The 21,921-nt window shown below is 40.3% G+C and overlaps 1 protein-coding gene across 4 annotated transcripts in view; it reads right to left on the minus strand.

Annotated features, from left to right (window-relative positions):
• The window catches only part of lyst (lysosomal trafficking regulator), a 98,912-nt gene that overhangs the window by 74,703 nt on the left and 2,288 nt on the right, over nucleotides 1-21,921 (minus strand). For 2 of the 4 annotated variants that reach the window (XM_079559681.1, XM_079559680.1), the window contains exons 3-4: nucleotides 10,217-10,305; nucleotides 4,560-4,758 (exon numbers count right to left, since the gene is read on the minus strand). In XM_079559681.1, coding sequence (XP_079415807.1) covers nucleotides 4,560-4,758; nucleotides 10,217-10,305 — 288 coding nt within the window. Of the gene's footprint in view, nucleotides 1-4,559; nucleotides 4,759-10,216; nucleotides 10,306-13,599; nucleotides 13,685-21,921 lie in introns of those variants that run through there. The other 2 variants (XM_079559679.1, XM_079559678.1) reach the window with 2 other exon arrangements.

The raw sequence follows: 21,921 nt of genomic DNA on the forward strand, positions 1-21,921 counted from the left end.
CGAAACAGAGTTTGGCTTTACCCTAATCTAAAAGCTTATTGAAACAAGCGTTAAAACCAGGATGAAAACCCAACAAAAGAGCAACAAAAACATGCCGGAAAAGCAACAAAAACACAATTTAAAAAGCAACAAAAACACTGATAAAACCTATGAAAACAAGAAAAAAAAAAAACGCTTCAAAAATGTGACAACAAAAGTTCGGATCTGTTTTGTAGGGCTTAGCTTTCAAATGAGGCATTGCACTGGCTGTAGGCTCCGGTCCAGAAGCTTTTAGATTTGGGTAAAGTCGCACTGGAGAAAATATGCTCGGTCAAGACGGATTGGAAAGTTAAATTATATTTACTTGTTTACATGTGTAGCGTGTGAAGGTTCGCCTATTGCCTTTCGCCATTGTTAACGCATTCCAGAGAGCAGCTCAACCCCCACTCCAAAACTCCTAGGCCATTTTAGGACTTTTGGGATGTCGTCACTTCCTGTCTTGTGAATGGCTGATAAGATCGAATACAGTTCAGGAGAAAAAGACTGTGACGATCTATCCTAACCCTCACAACCAGAGATGAGAACTCTATATTGACCTTCGAATTGGACTAAAGACTGAATCTCAAACTTCCGATTTGAGTAATAAGCCAATTCTTCAATTCATGGACAGTGAGAATGAACTCAACCAATCTGTTCTAATGATGAATTCTTCCCCAGGTCAACAAAGACGCAATGTACAAACATACTGTTGAAATGTTGTTTGGAAAGTTGTGAAGTTGTTAATGTGTTTATCGCAATAGAAATGTATTTCTTGAATTCTCTCCCAAAGACATTCCCACTTGGGATCGTCATATCGGGTTACGGACCGAAGGGATTGGTCGAATCCCGCGGAGAAAAAGGGGCCGCCCCCTTGGTATAAAGGAAGGAGAAATAGCCAGAAACTTCCCTTACCCTTACGCTCTTCTTTAAAAAACGCGCTTCTGAGTTGAGTTAGGAGGAGGAGAAAGAGACGGCAGGATGAGCACATGGACATCCCCCGCTGAACTCTGACCTCTCCTTTGTCTCAGATGGACCACAAGAACTTTAAGTTTGAGCCCGTCATTTGACGTGAATTTGTAACTATCAGTTACTTCCTTTAAGAACATTTGCATTTTTCCTACAAGACAACAACATTTTTGATCGCTGAGCCTTCAGCGAAACCAATTTTGAGTCTTGCTTGACGCCCAAGGCCAGAGGAGCTGCAGACAGGGCCGCGCCTGCATCAGCTCGAGAATCACCACCCAGAACGCCGAACGCCGGACCACAGTTGGCGTGGAAAACCTTTCTCACGGTCGTAAGCGTATCTCACAGACCTAGCTCAATAAGACTCACATAACCACCTTACTGACTTTCAGATACAATTTTAGAACATTTTATCTGATTATTCATCCTGTTAGCCTTCTAGGTTATTCTGTTTGCACTTTAATATTTAATGCCGTCTGTTAATTGATTTTGATCATTAAACCTCCATAAACCACAGTTTGCTTTGGTAATGTCTGTGTTTATTATTCCAGAATAAGGGTCCATGTGTACGTCCAAGACCTCATTTCCTTCAGATAAATCTGTAGTTTAGCCTCCTATTCTTACTTTTATTTTGTTCGCCTTTCGAACTGGTGCCCCGTTAAAATTTTAAGGCTAATCTACAACCTATTAATTAATTAATATACCAATTAATTGATTAATAAACCCTCATACCCTACACATGTTATATTATAATTTTTTAACAATAGCCTTTAGCTCGCAAGATAAAGCTCCTACCACTGGCGTTTGCTTTCGGGGCAGGATTCACAGCGAACATGATGTTTGACTGTCCATCAGTAACTCATCCTTCACCAAATCCTGAGTTATCTCTATGTTTTTGTGGGACCTGCTTGTGGTGAATGTAAACAATCGGGGACAGGAAGTACAGCGTCTGGATTATTGTCCAGGAAGACGTCACGCGGGGAAACTGTGCGTATAGCTCATTATTTAAATAATTTCATAAAGTTCTATAGTAAATTGTAGGTCTGTCTATACACCTGAACAAATGTGGGTGGTTTCTACAGCAAATGGCACTTTATTATATATACGCAATGAAAATCCAGCTATTTTTGCAATGACTGAACAGCCCTACAAAAATCTCACTTAACACATTTACTATAAGTTTGTGTATGAGGAATGAAGCACCGCTCACCTCAAGCATCCTGAATGAGTTTGATAAAAGCCTCCTGCACCCTAAACCCCCTGTCTGCAAGAGCGACGGGATCAATACTAAGTACAGTGAGGCCTGGAGACTGCGGGGCATCTGGGTGAAGCAGTGGAAACAGTGAGAGCGGTCAGAGCCTGGTGCCTTTAACTGAGCTAACAATACACGCTCTGTGCCGCCATTCCAGCCCCTGACATGAGTGCACAACTCACTGTCACGCATCTGTCCCCCCACAAATGCGACGCTCAACCAAATCCTTACCGCAAATGAAAGGACACTGAGCAAACTGTAAATTAAAACACATGGATGTATGCACAAGTGTATAAAACCTAAACAAACTCAAAAGACACATAGGAAACATGAAATATATAGATTCTTATTTCTATAAAAACTAAAGTTGATGAGTCAAAAAATAATGTAACATATACTTTATCACACACTTAAAGGGATACAAGGGCTTCATTTCCTTGTTATCCAGAGTGTTGTCGATTTCTGGAGATATTTTTCTTTGTAATTCATGCAGTTCTTATATTTGAAGAGTTACGTGGCGCTAGGCTAGTGCAAGCCTAGCGCATTTCTACAGTATCAGCTAGCCTGCATTAAAAACAGTCTGACCCGCTCCACAGTGCACCTGAGGAAAATCATTTACAACGCCAGACTAACCATATAAATGTCTGTGTCGATAGAATAATTTTTGGAATAGAACTGAACTTGCATCACATGAATGATCGCATTTTGAGGGACTATTTTCTAGCAGATCACTCCGCCACTGCATAGCTTATACATCCACGAAGCTGATGCTGCTCAAACATAAGTTATTCTAAATGCAAAATGGTTAAAATTATTCTATCGTAGAAATGCGCTAGCCTTGCACTAGACAAGCTCCACGTAACGCTTCAAATATAAGAACTGCATGAATTACAAAAAAAAAATCTCCAGAAATCAGCAACACTCTGGACAACTAGGAAATGAGGCCCTATGTCAAAAATCCTGAAATATCCCTTTAATACTTCTAATGACCACTACCAGTCATCAGCCTATACATGTTTTACTACAGCCGAAATCAATAACCAAAAACGTTTCCACTTTCCTTTTTCCAACCACCAATTGCAATGTAAATTTGTTCCATCTTGTGCTCCAAGTGCAGCCCTTAGACCAAATGTAGTTTTGTTTTCAGGCACACTTTGCCAGAGATAATCGTTATACATTTCCCACCGTTTTAACTTCAATAAGAAACATTTGAGTGTGAGACAGGGCAGGCGTTAAATAAAGGAGTGGTTCTGATAAATATTCCGTGCTGAATGTTTTACTGCACTTGTTGTTGTGTGGCCTTCCATGCCGAGTACATTTTGACAAGCAGCTCTCGAGGAAAACTCCATTTGGACACCCACGATTTAATTCAAATCTCGCTATCCCTCTTGTTTTTCTACATAAATAATGCTGTGTACAAAACCAGGACACGTTAAGGCAATTTTAGCGACCACAGACTTAAACCAAGCAAAAAACGCATGGTAATTGCATTAAATGACTGGCAGAGTGTGGTTTAACAGTATTTGGCCACAGACACAGAAGTTAAGAAAATGTAGCCATAATGCCACAATTGTACGCAATATACAAGATGCTCTTTTCATATTTCTATTCTACTACATCTATGATGCATTCAATAACCTGTGTTTGTATTTCCCAAATACACATTACTTAGTTAGTCATGTTGTTAACCGGAGCTGAACTGCTCTAAGGAATATTTGCTCAGCATAAATGTCAAACATTGTTTCCCTGTCTGGCCTACGCATGTCCCAGTGCATGTTAATAAAACATTACGATGCTTTTGTAAACACTGTGCGTAATTTCCTTTTTGATGGAGAGAGATTAGGCCAAGCTGAGGTCAGAGAAGCTGATAAACTGTAACAATATAAAACCTACTATAAACATAAAAAGGGATGCAATATTGTGTCATCTTCAAATTAATATAGATTTTTTTTTATTGCCAATTAAACTGTGGATATTCTGAACAAGCGTCTTCTGGAAATGGGAAGCCTTGAAAATGAGTTTAACACATCTATGACACAGCTTTTTATCCTATTTAAACTTTTAGATGAAAGCAAGAAAATCTTTGAGGAATAGAAAATATATAGAACATTCTGATCCACCATTTTCCAGCTGAAAAAGATGAATTAATGTGCTTCATGAAGTTCCTCATTGTGAGCAGTGTGCTAGAAGTGAAAGCTAGTTATGCAGGTAAATAAAGCTTCAATATGTGTCACATTCAGAATATCGCCTATAATTCCCATTTAACTGTGTGCAGTTACATACACGCACAAAAAGAACCCCATCCATGCGTTTTCTTCAGACCTACCTGGTCAATGATGGAGTCCAGCGTGCTGAGCAGCAGGAAGCCCCGCCCCCGGACCAGGTACTCTCCCAGAGCGACCATGTGACTCTCCTCCTCATCCTCGTCCCGGGCCTCTGCTCTTTGGGCCACCGCGCTGCACAGCTGGTGCACATCCGTCAGGAACTCCCTCGCCAGTGTGTTACTGGCCCCACTCATGTCTGAGCTGCAACAGGAAATGATAAATGGTCACACACAAGGCTTTTCTACCTCCACTGGGCACTCGCACCGCACCGCGAGGAAGCTCACTCATTCATACACACATTCAGACGCCTGTGTACCCAGAACAAGGACACAATGACAGTATGTGCTACCTGGAGCTGGGATAGAACTGCTGACCTCTGGATCAAGACAAAAACCCTTTCCCAACCATACTACACAGCGTTGGCATTAGTACACAACTATATGTATTGTGGAAAAATCTTACTTTACGCCTCTCTACTGTCATCGTTCCAGCAGGTTAATTAATGTCTAATGTCAAAAAATGTCTGCTATAATGAAAAAAGAAGCACAAGAAACAGAAAGTAATAGTGAAACAAAAAGGTCCAAATGGGTAAAACAGAATAAGGTAGCATAAAGTCAACAGACTTTCTCCTGCAAGCTTTTCTGACAGCCATGTGTGCATCCCTAAGGCTCATGCAGTAGTGGCACATGCTAAACTCAGCTTTCAAGACAAATATCTCAGACTTTAAATTTATCTTGTATGATTAAGGAGCGCTCGAACTGATAGATCTTCTACTTCAGGATAAAAGCAAAGTTTAATTTCTGTGAATTACTACAAAAGCTAAAGCTAGCATCTTTAGTCCACACATGTAAACTCCCAAATCAAAGAATCTACCACAAAAATGACTAACCCTGTCTTTGCGCCATTGCTAATCTTTCCTGATAGCTTCTTTAAAATTCAATAATGTAAAGTAAGTAGTTATCTTCACCTTGAGGAAAGTTCCCCCAGAGCAAGTTCCATTTTCTCTTTCCACAATTCTATATTAACAAAATGACCAGCGAACACAAGAGCCTTCAGTCGCTTCACAAACCTACAGCCTCCGTCTCACCAAATGTCTGTAATCCCAAATAAGGTTCTCTTCCCGTCATGTTGTGTGTATCCAGAGTTAAAGTTCAGCTCGGCCCGGCTCTATCCGCATACCTCCTCTCACGACGGCTGACTGAATTTTCTGTTCTGCAGCGCAAATTCCATTAAATTGGAATTTCAAATGGAAGCCTTCCAGATTTGCAGCAGATCAGCGTATCACATGAAAGCACATGATGTCACATGGCGATGGGACAGGCCTCGGAAACGCTGCCGAACCCGCCGTGACCTGCGGAGGACCCTGCCGTCTGGGTCTGACCCGCGCCTAATCTGACTAACTAGCACCTAATTTAACCCAAAAAACAAAACAAAAAACAAACACGGATTGTGACTGAGCAGTACTGGACATTTTTAGTTATTTAGTATTCAATCTCTGCAATTAGAGGCACAACATTTGTAATTTTCCCTCAAAATTAAATCATTTTTTCCAGAAAGAAATTAAAATGGACATCAAGTAATAAATCAACAATGAATTAAAATGTGTAATCCATTCATTTGCACGATTTTGACTCCACACAAACCGTGTTTTATATGAGCTTGTGTGTCCGTTTCAATGATATTTCGAGATTTGGGCAATGAATTCAACAACGTGACTATTTTATTGTCTTAATAATGACTTTCACATGGTTTACAGCGAGAGTGAAAGACTACCATGGACACCTCTCTGGTATATGATAAAACTTGCACTACCCACACAGTTATGTAAGCAATACATCCTTAATACGCGACTGTGTGTGTGATTTGCGGCTGAGATTTAAATGCGTAATACGTGGCCGCACACTGGAGTTAATGTAATGTCACAGTCTGTCCACTGACTGCAGCTTATGTAGGTCACTGTTTGAAGGATCTTCGAGATACGATCTGACTGCTGCTGCCACAAGAGAGCAATTGTATTGGTAGTTTTTTGGTATCTTTCCATTTTAACTGGTCGTATGAATAATTGTGGCTACCAGCTTTAGGGCACTGATATCTCTCACTTTATAAATTGAAATGAATGAATGAAAAGACAGGTTAAGTTTGCCCTGTTAAGAATCTTGTGTGTTTCTCGGTTCGCCCTTTGCTGGCTGCAAGTTAAAAGCCACCATTTTTACACGGTCAAGGCAGGGCTCGACACTAACTTTTTTCATGACCGTCCCGACACCGTCCCGAAAACCATTTGGCATCGTCCCGAAATGGATGTGAACCGTCCCGAATTTTATAGAGCTCTCGCTCTTTTATAGGGAAGCATGCACACTCGCTTACATAAATATTAGGGCTGCAACTATTGATTATTTACATCGATTTGTCGAGTAATCAGATATGTATTGCATTTATATTGAAAAACTACATTTCATGACTTTAGAGCAGATTATAAAAGGAGAAAAAATGTTTTTAACAAAGGATTTTTCTGCTAGAAATAACATCATTTATTCTTAATTTCTTAGTTTGTCCCAAAAGCAGCAACATTTGACTCTCATTAAGAGACGCCTGTCCTTATGTCCATGACGAGGAGACAGAGCAGCTTCAGAGTGTCTTTATATTATTCAGTACTTTTATTCTTATTCAAGTGAAGTAGGTCCTGACTGGAGACAGAATCTTGAAATGTTCTGCTGAAGCTCAGGTGATTCATCTCTTTCCCGGGATCTCAACCAGAGGGGTTTCCTAAAAGAGGAGAAACATTTTAATTATGTTTGTCATAGTATTGCTATAGCAGGGATTAATGTGTCAGTGTTTATGGTTCATAAATGTATTTGTTGTGAGCAATGAAAGGATATGAGAAATTTAAAGTACAGATGAAACAGTGTGACTGTGCTGGAGTTTTATTCTGCTTTTGAAATAGTGTGACCACCTCACATAGTTTAAACAGACCAGTGGGACAATTTGGCAGAACTTTGAAGTACGGAGAAATTAGTTTAGTTTTTTATAGATCAGGGTTTTTTTTTTATCCCACTAAAAAAGACCAACCTTTTCATTATTACAACTTTTATAACACTGGGCGAGCAACAGATCGCAATATATTATTAAGCAGTTAGACACAAAAATCATGAGGGCTTCAGTGATAAAGTGGGACATGTTAAGCAGGAGAACGACATGGCTCTGCAGTACAGCCAAAAGAGGGACAGGTGGTCACTCTACGTAAATCTGTGTTTTTATTTATCTTAATTTAAATCGTAGATACAGCGTAAAGATATTTAGCGCAAACCACTTTGCAGCAACGGAGGAGTAGATACAGTAGGATGTAAAAGTCTGTGTTTGGTGAGGGGGGGAGAGAAGTTACCTTATTATGTCACACTTTGAAGTAACAGTGGATGAAAGTGTAGATGGTCCTGATGGTAAATCATCACTGATACAGTTGTCAGTATTGTTGTGGCGGTAGCGGAGCGGGGGGAGTCGTGTCCTTTCGCCTCGTTCGCCTCCGTCCTGTCTTCGCCTCTCGTTGCGGAGTTTCTTCTTGTTTGAGCCGTGTTTTAATGATTACAACAGCCTGGTTCTCCGCTCTGCTACCTGGCTCTGCCCGGCTACGAGTTTTAGCACAGCGAGCTCCGCTCTGGTGTTTACAACCATAGAGCTGTGCTCTTGAGAAGCGGCCGTGCGGAAACAAGCGCCACTTAGTTCCGAGCGCGTAGGCGGCCCCGTTTCATACGGTTTTAATGAGAAATATTAATTAAGCAAATCATCGAAGCGGGAAAATATTATTCAAAGCATTTTACTAATCGAGTTCATCGATTTAATCGATGAATCATTGCAGCCCTAAAAATACATATATATTAAAAAGGCCTATCGTCCCGAGACCGTCCCGGGTAAGATCTCATCTCGTCCCGTGCATTTTTTTTTCCGTCCCCGGGACGACGGGACTACGTTAGTGTCGAGCCCTGGGTCAAGGACATGCTGACAAATCGATGGCACCATGATGAACACCAGTTGTATGCAGAACGCATTAGAACAGGTGTTCCAATGTTTCGATGCATTATGAGATTCGAACACGTGGAGAACACTTTCCGATCCTGTCCATTATGCAACAAGTACAAATCGGAGGCCTTCAGCAGTAGAATAAAAACAGGGATCAGTGAGGGTTTGGAGTAGGGTTAGAGTTACTTCTACTTTCAGACCAACAGATTCCTCAAAAGCTCAGGGGTTAAGCTTAACCTCTTCACCCCTGAGCAGAGCACATTGCCTCCAGTTTGGCTTTACCCAAATCTAAAAGCTTCTTGGAATAAAAGCGTCAAAACAGCGACGAAAACAAGGATGAAAATACAACAAAAAAGAGCAACAAAAACACAATAAACAAGCGGGGAAAAAAGCAATTACAAAGTGAGAAAAAAGCAACAAAAACGTACCGGAAAAGCAACTCTCATTCATACAACAATGTACGACACTGGAGGCAAGGTGGGTGAAGTGTCTTGCCCAAGGACACAATGACAGTGTGCACATGCGGGAGCCGATACGCCGATCCCCCGCTCACAAGACGACCCACATTATAAATTTGTCAGCAAATCAGCTAGGATGTTAATTTACAGCTACATCCATCATTTAATGGGCTAGATGCAAGTTAGCCAGTTTATACTCACTACTGCCACCTCAGGTCATACGTGTAACTGCAGCTTCTATATTAAGCTCGACGGCACTTCGGACCTGAATTAACACCTTTTTGAGTGACAGTGCAGGATTTTAGAGGCAGTTGTGGTGAACAGGTCTGGGCTCATTCTACACCTTAAGACATTGTTGGAACATGTAGGGGGAGGAAAATACTTGATTTTAACATTTTTAAACTCTGTATAGTCCCTTTAAGAGTCACTTCCCAGCCAATCAGAAGTCGCCATTGTTTGAGAGACGGCTCCATCATCACTTCAAATGGCCCTTCACAGCAGAGTGTCCTTCCTGAGCAGACTGTTTAGCACCAACTCCAGACCTTGGTTAGGCGTTATTTGCTGAAGGATGAGCCTCTAGTGCTCGTCAGAAACAGGAGCACCCATTGGAATCCCACACAGACTGAGTGAACAACATTGCAAAAAAGCAGCTCATTAAAAAGGCATTTTCAGAGAACAGTGGATGTTTTCTGTTTAGACACAAGAGCTTCTCCTTTCGAACATTTTAACTAACGCTGTCCAAACTCATCAGCACTCAGCCGAAGAAAGCCATATTTCATGAATGTTAATGCGGCAAACTCCAGGTGCAGAGTGCGTGAACTACTTAAACAGAGCGGAATACAAACAAGAGGCTCTAAAGGTGCTAATGTCCCGCAACTTTCCCTCATCAGAATGGAAATGTATGCAGCCGGGTCCTCCAATCGCTAATGCAGCATGATTGCATAATACGAGAAGCCTTTTACTCCAGAGAGATCCTTAAAAGACAGGAATTAATTGGCAAAAGAGAGTCATGCTTAAGACCAGGCACTGCAGGTGAATAGAAGGAAAAGGATATTGAAAAATCATTCAGAAAAAAGCAAACTTTAGCTTTCAGTGGCGACTTCGCATCATCTGCAAAAAAATGTAACTCACAACTAGTGCATTTTTCCCCACATTGTGCGGTTGTAAACAAATCAAAAAGGCATACATACCAGAACTTCAGCGCATCTTTGGTTTGGTTGGGGAGATGCTGCACGTAGTGGAAAAGACAAAGGAAATTCTCCAGACACTGAAGCGTGACCTGGGAAGAAAAACAAAGAGAAAAAAAAACACAAATTCACTCAATAGAAATAGACAGTCAATTCCAAAAAGAAATAGGCTGAAATATAAATATCCCCAGACAACCCATCGCATGACAGCGCCATGTCCGGAGGGGAAACAATGTTGGGAATTTCCAGTAAGTCTTTGTAATTGTCACACATGATGCCACACTGATTTAGTTAGTGATGTAACTAACGTCATTACGGTTTGTGAAGCCGCTGCAGCGTGATTTACTGGAGACAGGGCTGCTAATTGTTGACATTTCAAATCCTCCAAACAAAATCAGACTACCTCCAACAGTGCCGGCAAAGCTATGTTTTTATGGTTTATGTGTGGTCAGGATTTCGAATTGGCCTGGAGCACCCTCTACAGGCAGATGATAAACACAGAAAAACAAACTACAAGGGTTTGTTTTGAATTGATTCGGATTATTCACGAGGGTTAATTGAATCTTTGTTTGTTCCAATGTTTCGGGTGGAGGCATAATTTTCTCAGACGTCTGTGTGAATCAGGTCAGACAGCCAAAGAAATGCATTGAACTCGTACTTCAACCAAACCACAGTGAAGTAGTGTGAAGAGGTAGCAGACGGCCGCTTTTATCTCTCTTAAAGCAATATGAAGATATTAAGTGCACATGAATCGTGAGGAATTCAAAATAGGGTCTGATATAAATTGGGCCTATTGCCTATACCTGCTAACATCTTAGCAATTTCTTATTTCCACATCATAGATTTAATAATTAGGGATTAGTGGGTCCCATTCAGCCCCATTCATAGTAATAGTCCCCGAGTCTATATGACTGCTCAATCGCCTCCGTAGACTGTAAAAAATAATAGACAACGCCTGCTCACCACGTTCGAAAGGGAGTCCATGGCGGATTTACAGACTCCTCCTACCCTGCTGTGACGGAGCATCTTCCTAAAAAGTCAGTCGTAACTGTTAGAGAATTAATAATGGCGTTCGAGAAGATAGATGATAAATAGGCAGCAGTCTGGATGTCTTATACAGGAGATGTTTATTTACCATCGGTGCAGGACCCGGAGACATGAACTCGAGACATTGTGCTCGTCCTACCATTCAAGTCTGTCTATGCTTCCACAGAAAAGGGATCAATAAATAACTAAAATAAAGATAAATAGCTATTTAATGTTATCCTCCAACAGTAACCACACCCGCGTCAGTAGCTGTAATGTTAGCTGCCTGTCAACCAAAGTCCGGGTCTCATTAGTGCACGAGATTTCTAAAATGTTTCTTACGAAAACCCACCTGGTCCCTTTAATTGTAGCTAACCCAGCGTTATCACCGGAGCAATATCGAGCTGTAGAAAGTTTTTTTTTTTTTTTAATTGGGCACCGCATTCCTCACCACACAACACTACATTAACAATATGGTCCAAATTATATCAGTTACCCCACCTTTAAGTCAATACGGTCAGACCTACACAATTTTGTTATATCGTCAGTGACAAATAATCATCTTTTTGTTATGAGTTTTATACTAGCTTCCACTCCCACTCTCTCAGAATGTGACTCTGACTGGTCAAGGCCTTGAATAACCTTCTGTATTTTGCAACTTTGTGTCTGTGTGTTTATTTGCATGTGGAAGAGAGACGTTTTTATGAACATCCTAACTTTGACTTTATTGTCCATGTGGTCAGTCTGTCACCTCAGATCTCAAAACGCTTGACCACAGATGCCGCTGTCACTGTGCACTTTCTTCACAGCCAACTGATGTCTTTAACTGCATCACTGATCCAGGGTAGTGTGTTAATGCCACTGGCAGACGTGTGATGTCATAATCCCGTGCCCATCAAACCTCAGCCCACACAGAAATGAGCCGCGGCTAATCTGACACCGCTGCCTCAGTCGTTTGTGTCGCTCTGATCCCTGAATGAGGTGTCTAAAGGTCTGGGTCACACATAAAGCCGGATGGAAAAGGCAAAGCATCAAAGAGAGACCAACAGGAGTCAATATTTATCATCATGGTGCAAATACACGACAGAGACTAGTATGGAATTCACAATCAAATCCAGTACACTGTTAAAAAAAATATCATATTTTTCAGAATTAAGTCATATTGCTTAAGCTCCAATACAAAAAAAACTAAAGAATTGAGATGCAATGAAAAAGTTAACGGAGAATTGTGTACAACTAGTATCTTTTGAGGGGAGTAAAGTCTCTTGGAACTTCCAATTGAGCCACATGGCCATTATACCCAAGAGTACAGGCTCCAAATTCCTTTCTTTTTGGTCATCACAGATCTTTAACCAAATCAAAAACAACAATCAACAAATCAACAAACAAGCAAACTCCTATAGTGTGCACTGAAAGCATCTTTTGTCTCAGACAAACCAAAGAAAATCATTTAGTGACAAGTTTCAAATGTCGGCCAACTGCATGTGTGGCTAACATACAACATACACTGAAGTGAAACCAGACAACTTTTTTGTCATCTAGAACCATAAAACAGAACAATAATGTTAATTTATTCCATACATGGCTATTTCTTTTAAATCTGTATCATTTCTTGAGCTGAAACAACAAAGTAACATCCTTGAGTGCGGTCCCTGGATCTAAGAGGTATCTAATTAAAGATATTTTCTTTGGTACCTGCTTTCGATATCATTTTTTCCCCCCATAACAGTACATTCTGGTACCCAGCTTTAAAGGGGCGAGATGCAAGTGGGCCATTTTATACTCACTACTGCCACCTCAGGTCATACCTGTAACTGCAGCTTCTATATTAAGCTTGTGCATGACAGCACTTCGGACCCGAATTAACACCTTTTTGAGTGACAGTGCAGGATTTTAGAGGCAGTTGTGATGAACAGGTCTGGGCTCATTCACCGTAGGACATGGCTGGAACACGTAGGGGAGGAAAATAATTATAATATTTAACGTTTTTAAACTCTGTATAGTCCCTTTAAATGGACGTGAGCTTCAAAGCAATTAGTGATTAGACACTAAGCACGATGTCTCTAAACATGCACTGTCCCTTAAAGATTAAAGTAACTAAGTGCATATGACTATGGAATAATGCATATTTCGCATAAACAATGCAGTTTAGTGTGCACACATGCGGTTTAAAAAAAAGGTGTAAATAGTCGTGTGGGGCACAGCATTGACTTCCTTCTTCCGTGAAAAGTGTCAGAACAACATGTATTACACCATTATGTCTGCGACGTACAAAGGTTACCCAATACTTTTGTTATCATAGGCACTGTTTATTGTCAGTTCAGTGGTGAGTGTTGGTGCATAGATTGGACCAGACTCACCGTGGTCAGGAGGGAGCAGAGAGGATCATGGGTAGGTGGGTGGATGGATAGAGCAGACAGAGGGGGGTCAACGCACACCAGGGTGGCTGGACAACAACATCACACCGGAGGTGGAGAGAGGGGAAAGAAAAAGAAGGGGATGAATCATGACAAACACAGGAACAGGAAAGCACAAACAGAAAACAGAAATGTAGAAAAATATTGGTTAAAGCGATGAAAACAGCCACAGATGGGAATAAAAGGAAAAAAGGGTTGAGTGGGCAGGATAATCAAAGCTCAATTGTAGACAAAACGTTTTTTCAAATGCCCTGGAGTAAAATTCATCTTCAAATGGACTAATGACTGGTTATGTGTGTCCTTGTATTACACGAGTAATGAGAAAGGAAAATGCAGTGCTTCGTGATAACACAAAACTTCCAGCTATGTGGTTGTTTTTTCCCTTTCTTCAGCTTTAATCCAAAATTACAATGCACTCAGAACAAACCGGCCGGGGTGATTTGATAATGGAGAGACTGCCAATACTGATTAGGGCGACTTGGGAGGGAAATCAATCCACAACGGTGCACCAAAAAGGCGACTTTGCAACAAAATAAAGAGATGACCTTTCCATCGCAGCGCAATTAAGTCTTTTACTCACTCATTTCAGGAAAACCTGCATCAGTGATTCTACATTTCACACGATACTGCCCAAGACAAAAAACCCTGAATGTGGACCAAATCCAAACCTTCTGCTGCATGTAAACTATCTTCAAAACTATCTGTCTGGGATTATTAAAAGCACAGTGAATTAAACAATAAAAAGTTTAGAAATGCTCACAAAATATTTAATACAACCCATAAAACACAGTGCAGTTTAATCTGTTCGAATATAATGTAAAATACTTTAAAAAGGAAGAGGCCACTGTTTTTACACACTGAAATATGTTCTTACCTGAGCTTCGACGAGTTGATGCGTACCTGTGTGGTCTTTGTGCGTGAGCTCAGTCACACAAAACGATCAAAGTAGTTGCTAGAATTTGGCTTCTATTCCTATAGCTCCAAACAGGGTGAAGTTGGAAGCTACTCGTCTAAGCTCAGAACATATCACAGTATGGAAGAACGGTGGCCTATTCCTTTAAGGTATACTATATTGTCCCCATAGGGAATAGTAAGGAGAAAGCAAGAAAAACAGCAAACTACCACCACATACTGCAGCCCAGTACTTTGAAATCATAAGAGATAGTAACACCGTCTATAAAAGAGTATCAGAATGTTCTAAATTGCACAAGTGACAGGATATGGTTCCCCGCAGGGGTAACAATGAAACGATAAAGAAAAGTAGGTCACTCTCATAAGTAAATGTTTAATTCAAATTCCTGACCAGTTTAAGACAGATTAAGGCTTAAGTGGACAATTGCACTGAGCCAAATTGTGCTGCAACAAAGATAAAAACGGCATATTCGACAAAAACGCCTTGGCGATAACAAATGTACATCTTGTAACCACGGTCAACATACTTATACACCACTCAAATAGTCACTCAAATAGTCATTCACAACCACTAACAGCAATAAGTGGCATTAATTTGAACAAAACATATCTTAATATAACACAGCATCCATTCTCTGCTGTGTCCCGGTCCAACATGGCGGTCATGAGTTTGACTAGTCATGAGAGCGGGCGCAGGCTGAGTCACCCTCGCCGGTCCAGTTTTCCTCTGGAGCTCTTTCTGGACGAGCGGGTGAAGCAAGATTTGGCAGAAACAGCGACGGCAATGTGACCTCGGGACTCGTGAGAGACGGGACTCGGAGCGCGGTTATGCAATGTTATTTTCCAGTAAGAGTGCACTGTGCTGATCTAATTTGGCATTTGGGTGATGAGCTTCATGATGTTTTGCATTTCCTCACAAAACTGCGGGCAAAGAGCAGCAAAGCAACGAGACACATGTTGAGGTTGGGGAAGAAGCAAGAAAGCATGAAAGCAAGCAAAAAGAAAGAAAAAAAGAAAGACGATGAAGTTGGAAGAAGAGGAAAGAACATTATGAGGTGATGAAGATGGTAAAGACGATAAAGATGAAATTAAATCAAAATGTAAAGCATTAATCTCTATCGCGTCAAAAAAAAATAACAGCATATTGCCTGCATTACTGTTTCAAAAATGTTACACTACTTTGAGTTACTTTTACATTTTATACTCTACTGCCACCTCAAGTCACAAGTAACAACTTTTTGAGCAGGATTTTAGAGGCAGTTGTGGTGAACAGGTCTGGGCTCATTCTACACCTTAGGACATTGCTGGAACATGTAAGGGGAGGAAAATCATTTTAACATTTTTAATCTCCGTATTGTCCCTTTAAAGTGAAAATAGTAAGAGTACCACCAAGCAAAAGTACAGTCATGGATTTCCTTTTCCTTCACTTTTAATGACATTAGCTTCATGCAACTGCAGATCTTATACAACTTGATTTGGCATGCTGCATTTTATTTGATGGGAGTTTGGAATTTTGTTGTTTATACATTTAAATGCACTTGTAACTTGAGTTACTTTAATAGTAATGACTAATATATTCATGTATTTTATGTATGTACTAAGTTTTCCTTAGTTACTGAAAAAAGTAATATATTTTTGTATCTCGATACTTTTGTAATAAGTCACCCCCAACACTGGTTGTAAATAGGGCTGTCACGATAATTACTAAATTGCCTTATTGTTCAATAAATAGCAGATAAGCGATATATTTTTGGCCTCGATATTTATCGTCTTTACATTTATTAGCATTTCCCCCCATTCTTTCTTTGTACAACTTTGATTTTCAGCTGAAGCAAATTGAGTTACATTATATTTCATGTTTATCGCAGCTTCAAAATATTAGGAAACACTTTTAGAACAAAGGTTGCAGTAATTTTTATGCCTGAGAGTTGACAGTATCCAGTATCGTTAGAGTCAATAACATTGTCTATCGTGATACTTTCCTGCCTCAATATATGGAACTTCAAATTTGTTATCATGACAGGCCTAGTTGTAAATATGGCCTTATGCGATCAATCACACTGCCTTTACATCTCATCAGGTTTAGCTTCTTAGCCCGAGGCAACAAAAAAACTTGTCTGAAGAACCATGTTAAATTTGGGCTAATCTTGTCCAAACACGGGCTAATTGCCGATTTGTGCTTGTAGATGTCCTCTACGTTGACTGCTGGTTCTGGCGTCCGAGGCAATTAATTTTAACAAGGAATACTGAAGACACCAACATGAGAATGGGTGTCACAATGACAAATACCCGCTGTACTGAGCTGCATAGTATTCCAAAGTAAATCATTAAAGGCTGAACAGTCTTGAAAAGGCCTGCTTGTTGTTTGTGTGAGTGTCATGTTCGCAGTTTGTCACTCACTGGACACTGACCTTTGCAGCAGCACGGTTCCGCCGCAGGAAGTGAAAATGTCTCACTTTCATTGTGTCTTTTGCTTGTGACCACATGCAACCTACTGTAGTGGTAAAATGACAACAACGACAACAACAGACGACGCATAAAGCTTGTCGCAATCTTGAAATCCCCTGTGGACTCCTGAGTCTGTGCTCTGGAGGAAAAGGTCTGGTTTAAAAACATGGCAGCGCGTGGAAAAAGCTGAGACTGAGCAGCGGTCGGAGGGTGACTCACGAATGAATAATTCAACCATAGAGCCAATCGTCCGTAACAGCCCCGGAGAGGAGCGGGCTCGGAACAAAGACCAAACTGGAGTACAAACTAAGTGTTAAACCTGGGGAAAGACACTCACTTTGCCTGTAAATGCGAGTGTAGTTTAAGGAGAGGCTGTTAAATTAGCTGCCACATCTCCGTCAGTTAGCCCCAGGGCAATTGAGTCACAGAGGATGGGGAGAGAATAATAATTAAGACCAAAAAAAGGGCTACCTTAAAGAGACTAGATGCAAGTTGGCCATTTTATACTCATTACTGCCACCTCAGGTCATATATGCAACTGCACCTTCGTTATTAAGCTCATGCATGATGGCAATCCGGCAGTGCAGGATTTTAGAGGCAGTTGTGGTGAAAAGATCTAAGCTCATTCTACACATTAGGACATGGCTGGAACATGTAGGGGGAGGAAAATACTTAATTTTAACATTTAAACTCTCACTTTAAAGGTTTGAGACGTCGATGTCATGCTTAGTGTAATACAAATCCTTGACAGTGTAATATAAAGCTCAAAAACAGAAGTTCATATAAAGAAGTAAACACAGTAAAAGGAGATGTGAAATGAGGTGGCGTGGTTATGATTCAACAGTAAACAGAAGTCTTAACACTGAAAGATGATCTCACAAACTGCATTCAAATTTCTATATCTTTCAAACTTCCTAAACAAGGGCTTTTTATATGCAGTAGTAACTTTTATTATTGTTTACTTCAGTCTCTTTTGATTAGATAAAAGTAAAGTCTGTCGTGAGGCATGTGATCCTAACATTTGAAGGCGAAACCATGACGAGGGCAAGTTTGTTAAGAAGCGTAAACCCAGATGAGGCGAGGTGTGACTAAAATGGAAAAGTCAAACCGACTTCTTCTCATCATGTTCCTGCACTTTGATGGGGCGTTTTTCGAGTAGAAGATCAACCATGCCGGACCAGATAAAAGCAGTCAGCAACATCATTGTTATTTTAGCAGCAATTATTGTTTCCACTCTGGCCCACGGTGGAATCTGATCCAGACACATTAGATTTAATTGCTTCAGAGAAACACAGTAGCATAATGTGCACTGCTTTGACCTTGTAGCTGCCCATAAAGCCTCCACAACATTCAAGTGCAGCCTTCCATCATCTTAACTCAAATGCATTCATGTTCCTAAAAAGCTACACACGCTGCATTTTGGGCACACGAGCAAAAGCAGATCAGAATATTCTACTATTCTAGTACTTTTCCTTGTACTATAGTGCAGAGGTTCCCACAACTGTAAATCGCATTCTTTGTGTAATATGTGTGGCAAAAAATGTGATCAACCATATTTATTTTTGGCATTTGACCTCAATTCACATGCGGTTTATGAATAAAAATCATTAAGTACAGCATCAGTAACATTTTCTTATATTCACATATTTTAATAATTTTATTCTTTTGACAAAAATGTAATGTAATAACATTTTAATCGAGAATTAGTCAAAAAAATATATTTAATTTTAGTCTAGACTAAATTTAAGACAAATTTAGTCAACTTTGCATTTATAATATTCATTATAAAAATATTTAAATCAAGGTCCTGCTTCATGGAGCTGCTCTCACATGAACAAAGCTCAGAGCTGCTCCTTTGGCAGAGAATTTACATGATATGAGGCTCTTTCAGACGCTCAATAGAAGCTTTTCATTTTTAGTTAGTCTTATTTTAGTCGACTAAAATATCTGGATTTTAGTCAGAGTTTTAGTCTCATGAAAAACTTTGAATTTAGTTTTGGTCCAATTTTAGTCAGCAAAAATATCACTTTGACTAAAATTAAGACCAAATATTTTAGTTGCCGAAATTAACACTGCTTATATCTCGACATGATTTTCTGCCAATTTGGGAACCACTGCTGTAGAGAGAGTAACTATAGCTACTAGCCTTATTTATTACACATTTGATTAAGTTCTACCAAGTATTTCAGCTGCAGTGCAAAACCCCAAATACTCATGAAGGCAAACCAATAATTAAATAAAGCCTTTTCTCCAGCACCTCCCGATGGTTGTACTTCTGAGTCCTTGCTTGGTATTCGCTACTTTTACAGTATGCTACGCTTGACCGGTTTAATCTCCTTTAGACAAGGATTCTGGCTTTTACCAAAGAAGGAATGCAGAATACAGAGGTGGGCTTAGACAGCTAATGACCGGGAAATGTCAGAAAAAAAAAAAACGAATGACGACTAGAATTATTAGAATAATGATTAGAAATTATCACAATTCCCTGTGTCAGGACAATGAATGCCATGCTGCCAAACCAAATGAAGACAACAGGTTTTTCTACTTACAACAGCTGCAAATCTTCATGTAACGAACATCCTTGCAAAACAAAGCACGGAATAAAAAGTTAAATCCAACAACAGTAAGAAACGCACAGACAGCCAGGTCAAATCAGTTTCGGCTCAAATATGAAGTGCGAGTCTAAACACAACTGTCGAGGCTTTTGAAACATCCTGTTAGCTCAGAGTGAAACCAAAACAGCCACAAACGACTATTTGCACGTCGTTGGCGCATTTCCAAGTAACCTTTAAAAAAGCAGAAAGTGCTGTAGATGGATAACTATGCAGATAGCTTTCCAAGTGATCATATTGGTAAATCATTTTATAGCGCTCTGCAAATAGGACATTCTTTGGAAATGCCAGTGTTTGTGTTGCCAAATGTTGCCATGTTTTTGAGCAAAACATTGTGCAAAGCTGTATATATTAGCAAGCATCGACTTTGAGTTTAATTTACATACTTTGAAATAACCCTCTTTAGAAAACCAGTTCCTAAAACCAGCACTGGCCAATACTGAGTAGCAAAAGGAAGCATTTTAGAGCACAAAAGGACAAGTTTATGTGAGTAACAGACAGCAATGAGTAAGAGGTCGTATGAGGTTACTTAACTTCATGTCTTGGAAACTTTTCTGTGTGAGAAGATAACCTTCTCTTTTTGAACAGAAGTGCGAAAAATATATATCTCTGCAATGACCCACTGACCCTGACTGCATGAAGTGCGTCCTTGCCATACACTCATGTTATACTCAATATGTTTGGCACATCAATGCCGTTTTCTAGGATGGCAAAAAGATGAAACAAAATCTAAGATGCCGTCTCTGCGGATGACCTTGCTGATTGTATTGTAGGAGATGTATAAAAATAACCAGCTGGTAGACTGCAGCGTTTCGGGGGGAAAAAACGGGCGAAGTGGAGTGTGCAGGTGCGGAGAATAAAACATGAGAGTTGCAGAAGTAGAATCTCGGCTGCAGCTCTACAGCGTTCACACGTCGACTGTGAAACTTAGCTGATGAGAGCAAAGGAAGGTGTCTGTTGCCTCCGGCGGCTGGTGTGATCACAGGAAAGGGTGGCAGGAGTGTAACATGCAAGAAGACCTAATGAATGCCACCGTTACTTAAAATAGAGATGCATTGGAAATTGGAAAACGGATGAAACAAAGGCAAGCGAAGCAAAATATAGAGTGTCCTGAATGGATAAATCATGCTACAGTATATACAGGGGCCGCCCTGTAAACAACTGAAAATCCACAGTTCAACGAATCACACGATGCAAGGACATGATGCACGACTATTGAATAATAAAGCTGCAAATCGTGCCTCCTCTGCATCGATCAACTTGAAAATAGCTGAATCTTTGAATAAAATCCAGTATCATAGACACCGTAAGTCAGCTTATTTCAGTGGAGAGGGGGGAAAAAAAGCTCTCGGGCTGTGATGCTAATCCAAGTCCCGTGATCTGGCAGCTGTTAGATCTGATACTGCAGAGACGGAGGGAGCAGAGACCAACCTGTACAAGCAAAGCATTTGAAATCTTATCTTAAATATAAATAAATAATGCTACTTATTTAGATATACAGACGTCATTGGTTCGTATGTTTCAGCATCAAAAATGTGCCCTTACCGGTTCCATCTATTGCTTTTTGAAAATCAAATTGATTATATATCTGATGTGTTTGAATCTTATTAATGGTCCTCGGGATTAGATATGCTGTTTTAATTGGTTGCGCACTAATTAGTTTCAAAATCAAACTGTCACATAGATAGCCAAGAAACAGTGTTCCCAAGTGGTTCAGTGCAATGTAAAAAAAACTGACTATTTTGTCAACATCCTTCTCGCTAAACAAGCACTGACATGTTCTCACTGATATGTCATTGTGTTGTTAGACTGGCTGGACAATGGCATCAAGTCCAACACAAGAAGTCATTCATGTCAGACAAAAACTTAAAGGGGCTAGATGCAAGTTAGTCATTTTATGCTCACTACTGCCACCTCAGGTCTTACGCGTAACTGCAGCTTCTCTATTAAGCTCGTGCATGACGGCACTTCGGACCGAATTAACACCTTTCTGAGTGACAGTGCGGGATTTTAGAGGCAGTTGTGGTGAACAGGTCTGAGCTTATTCTACACATGAGGACAAGGCTGGAACATGTAGGGGGAGGAAAATACTTCATTTTTATATTTTTAAACCTTGTATAGTCCCTTTAAGAATATCTATCCACAGTTGGGTATAGGGCAAGTAATGAATAAAGATTCAATCAAAATCGCAAAATTGGCCAAATTATCATTGTAATTGTCGTCATGGCTGGGGCTTCTTAATCGGCTTACTGACGGCTTACTGGCAGAAACAGCACCTGGTTTGGAGTTAATT

Source organism: Gobius niger, assembly GCF_951799975.1.
Source record: "Gobius niger genome assembly, chromosome: 7".
In the NCBI taxonomy this organism is placed as follows: domain Eukaryota; kingdom Metazoa; phylum Chordata; class Actinopteri; order Gobiiformes; family Gobiidae; genus Gobius; species Gobius niger.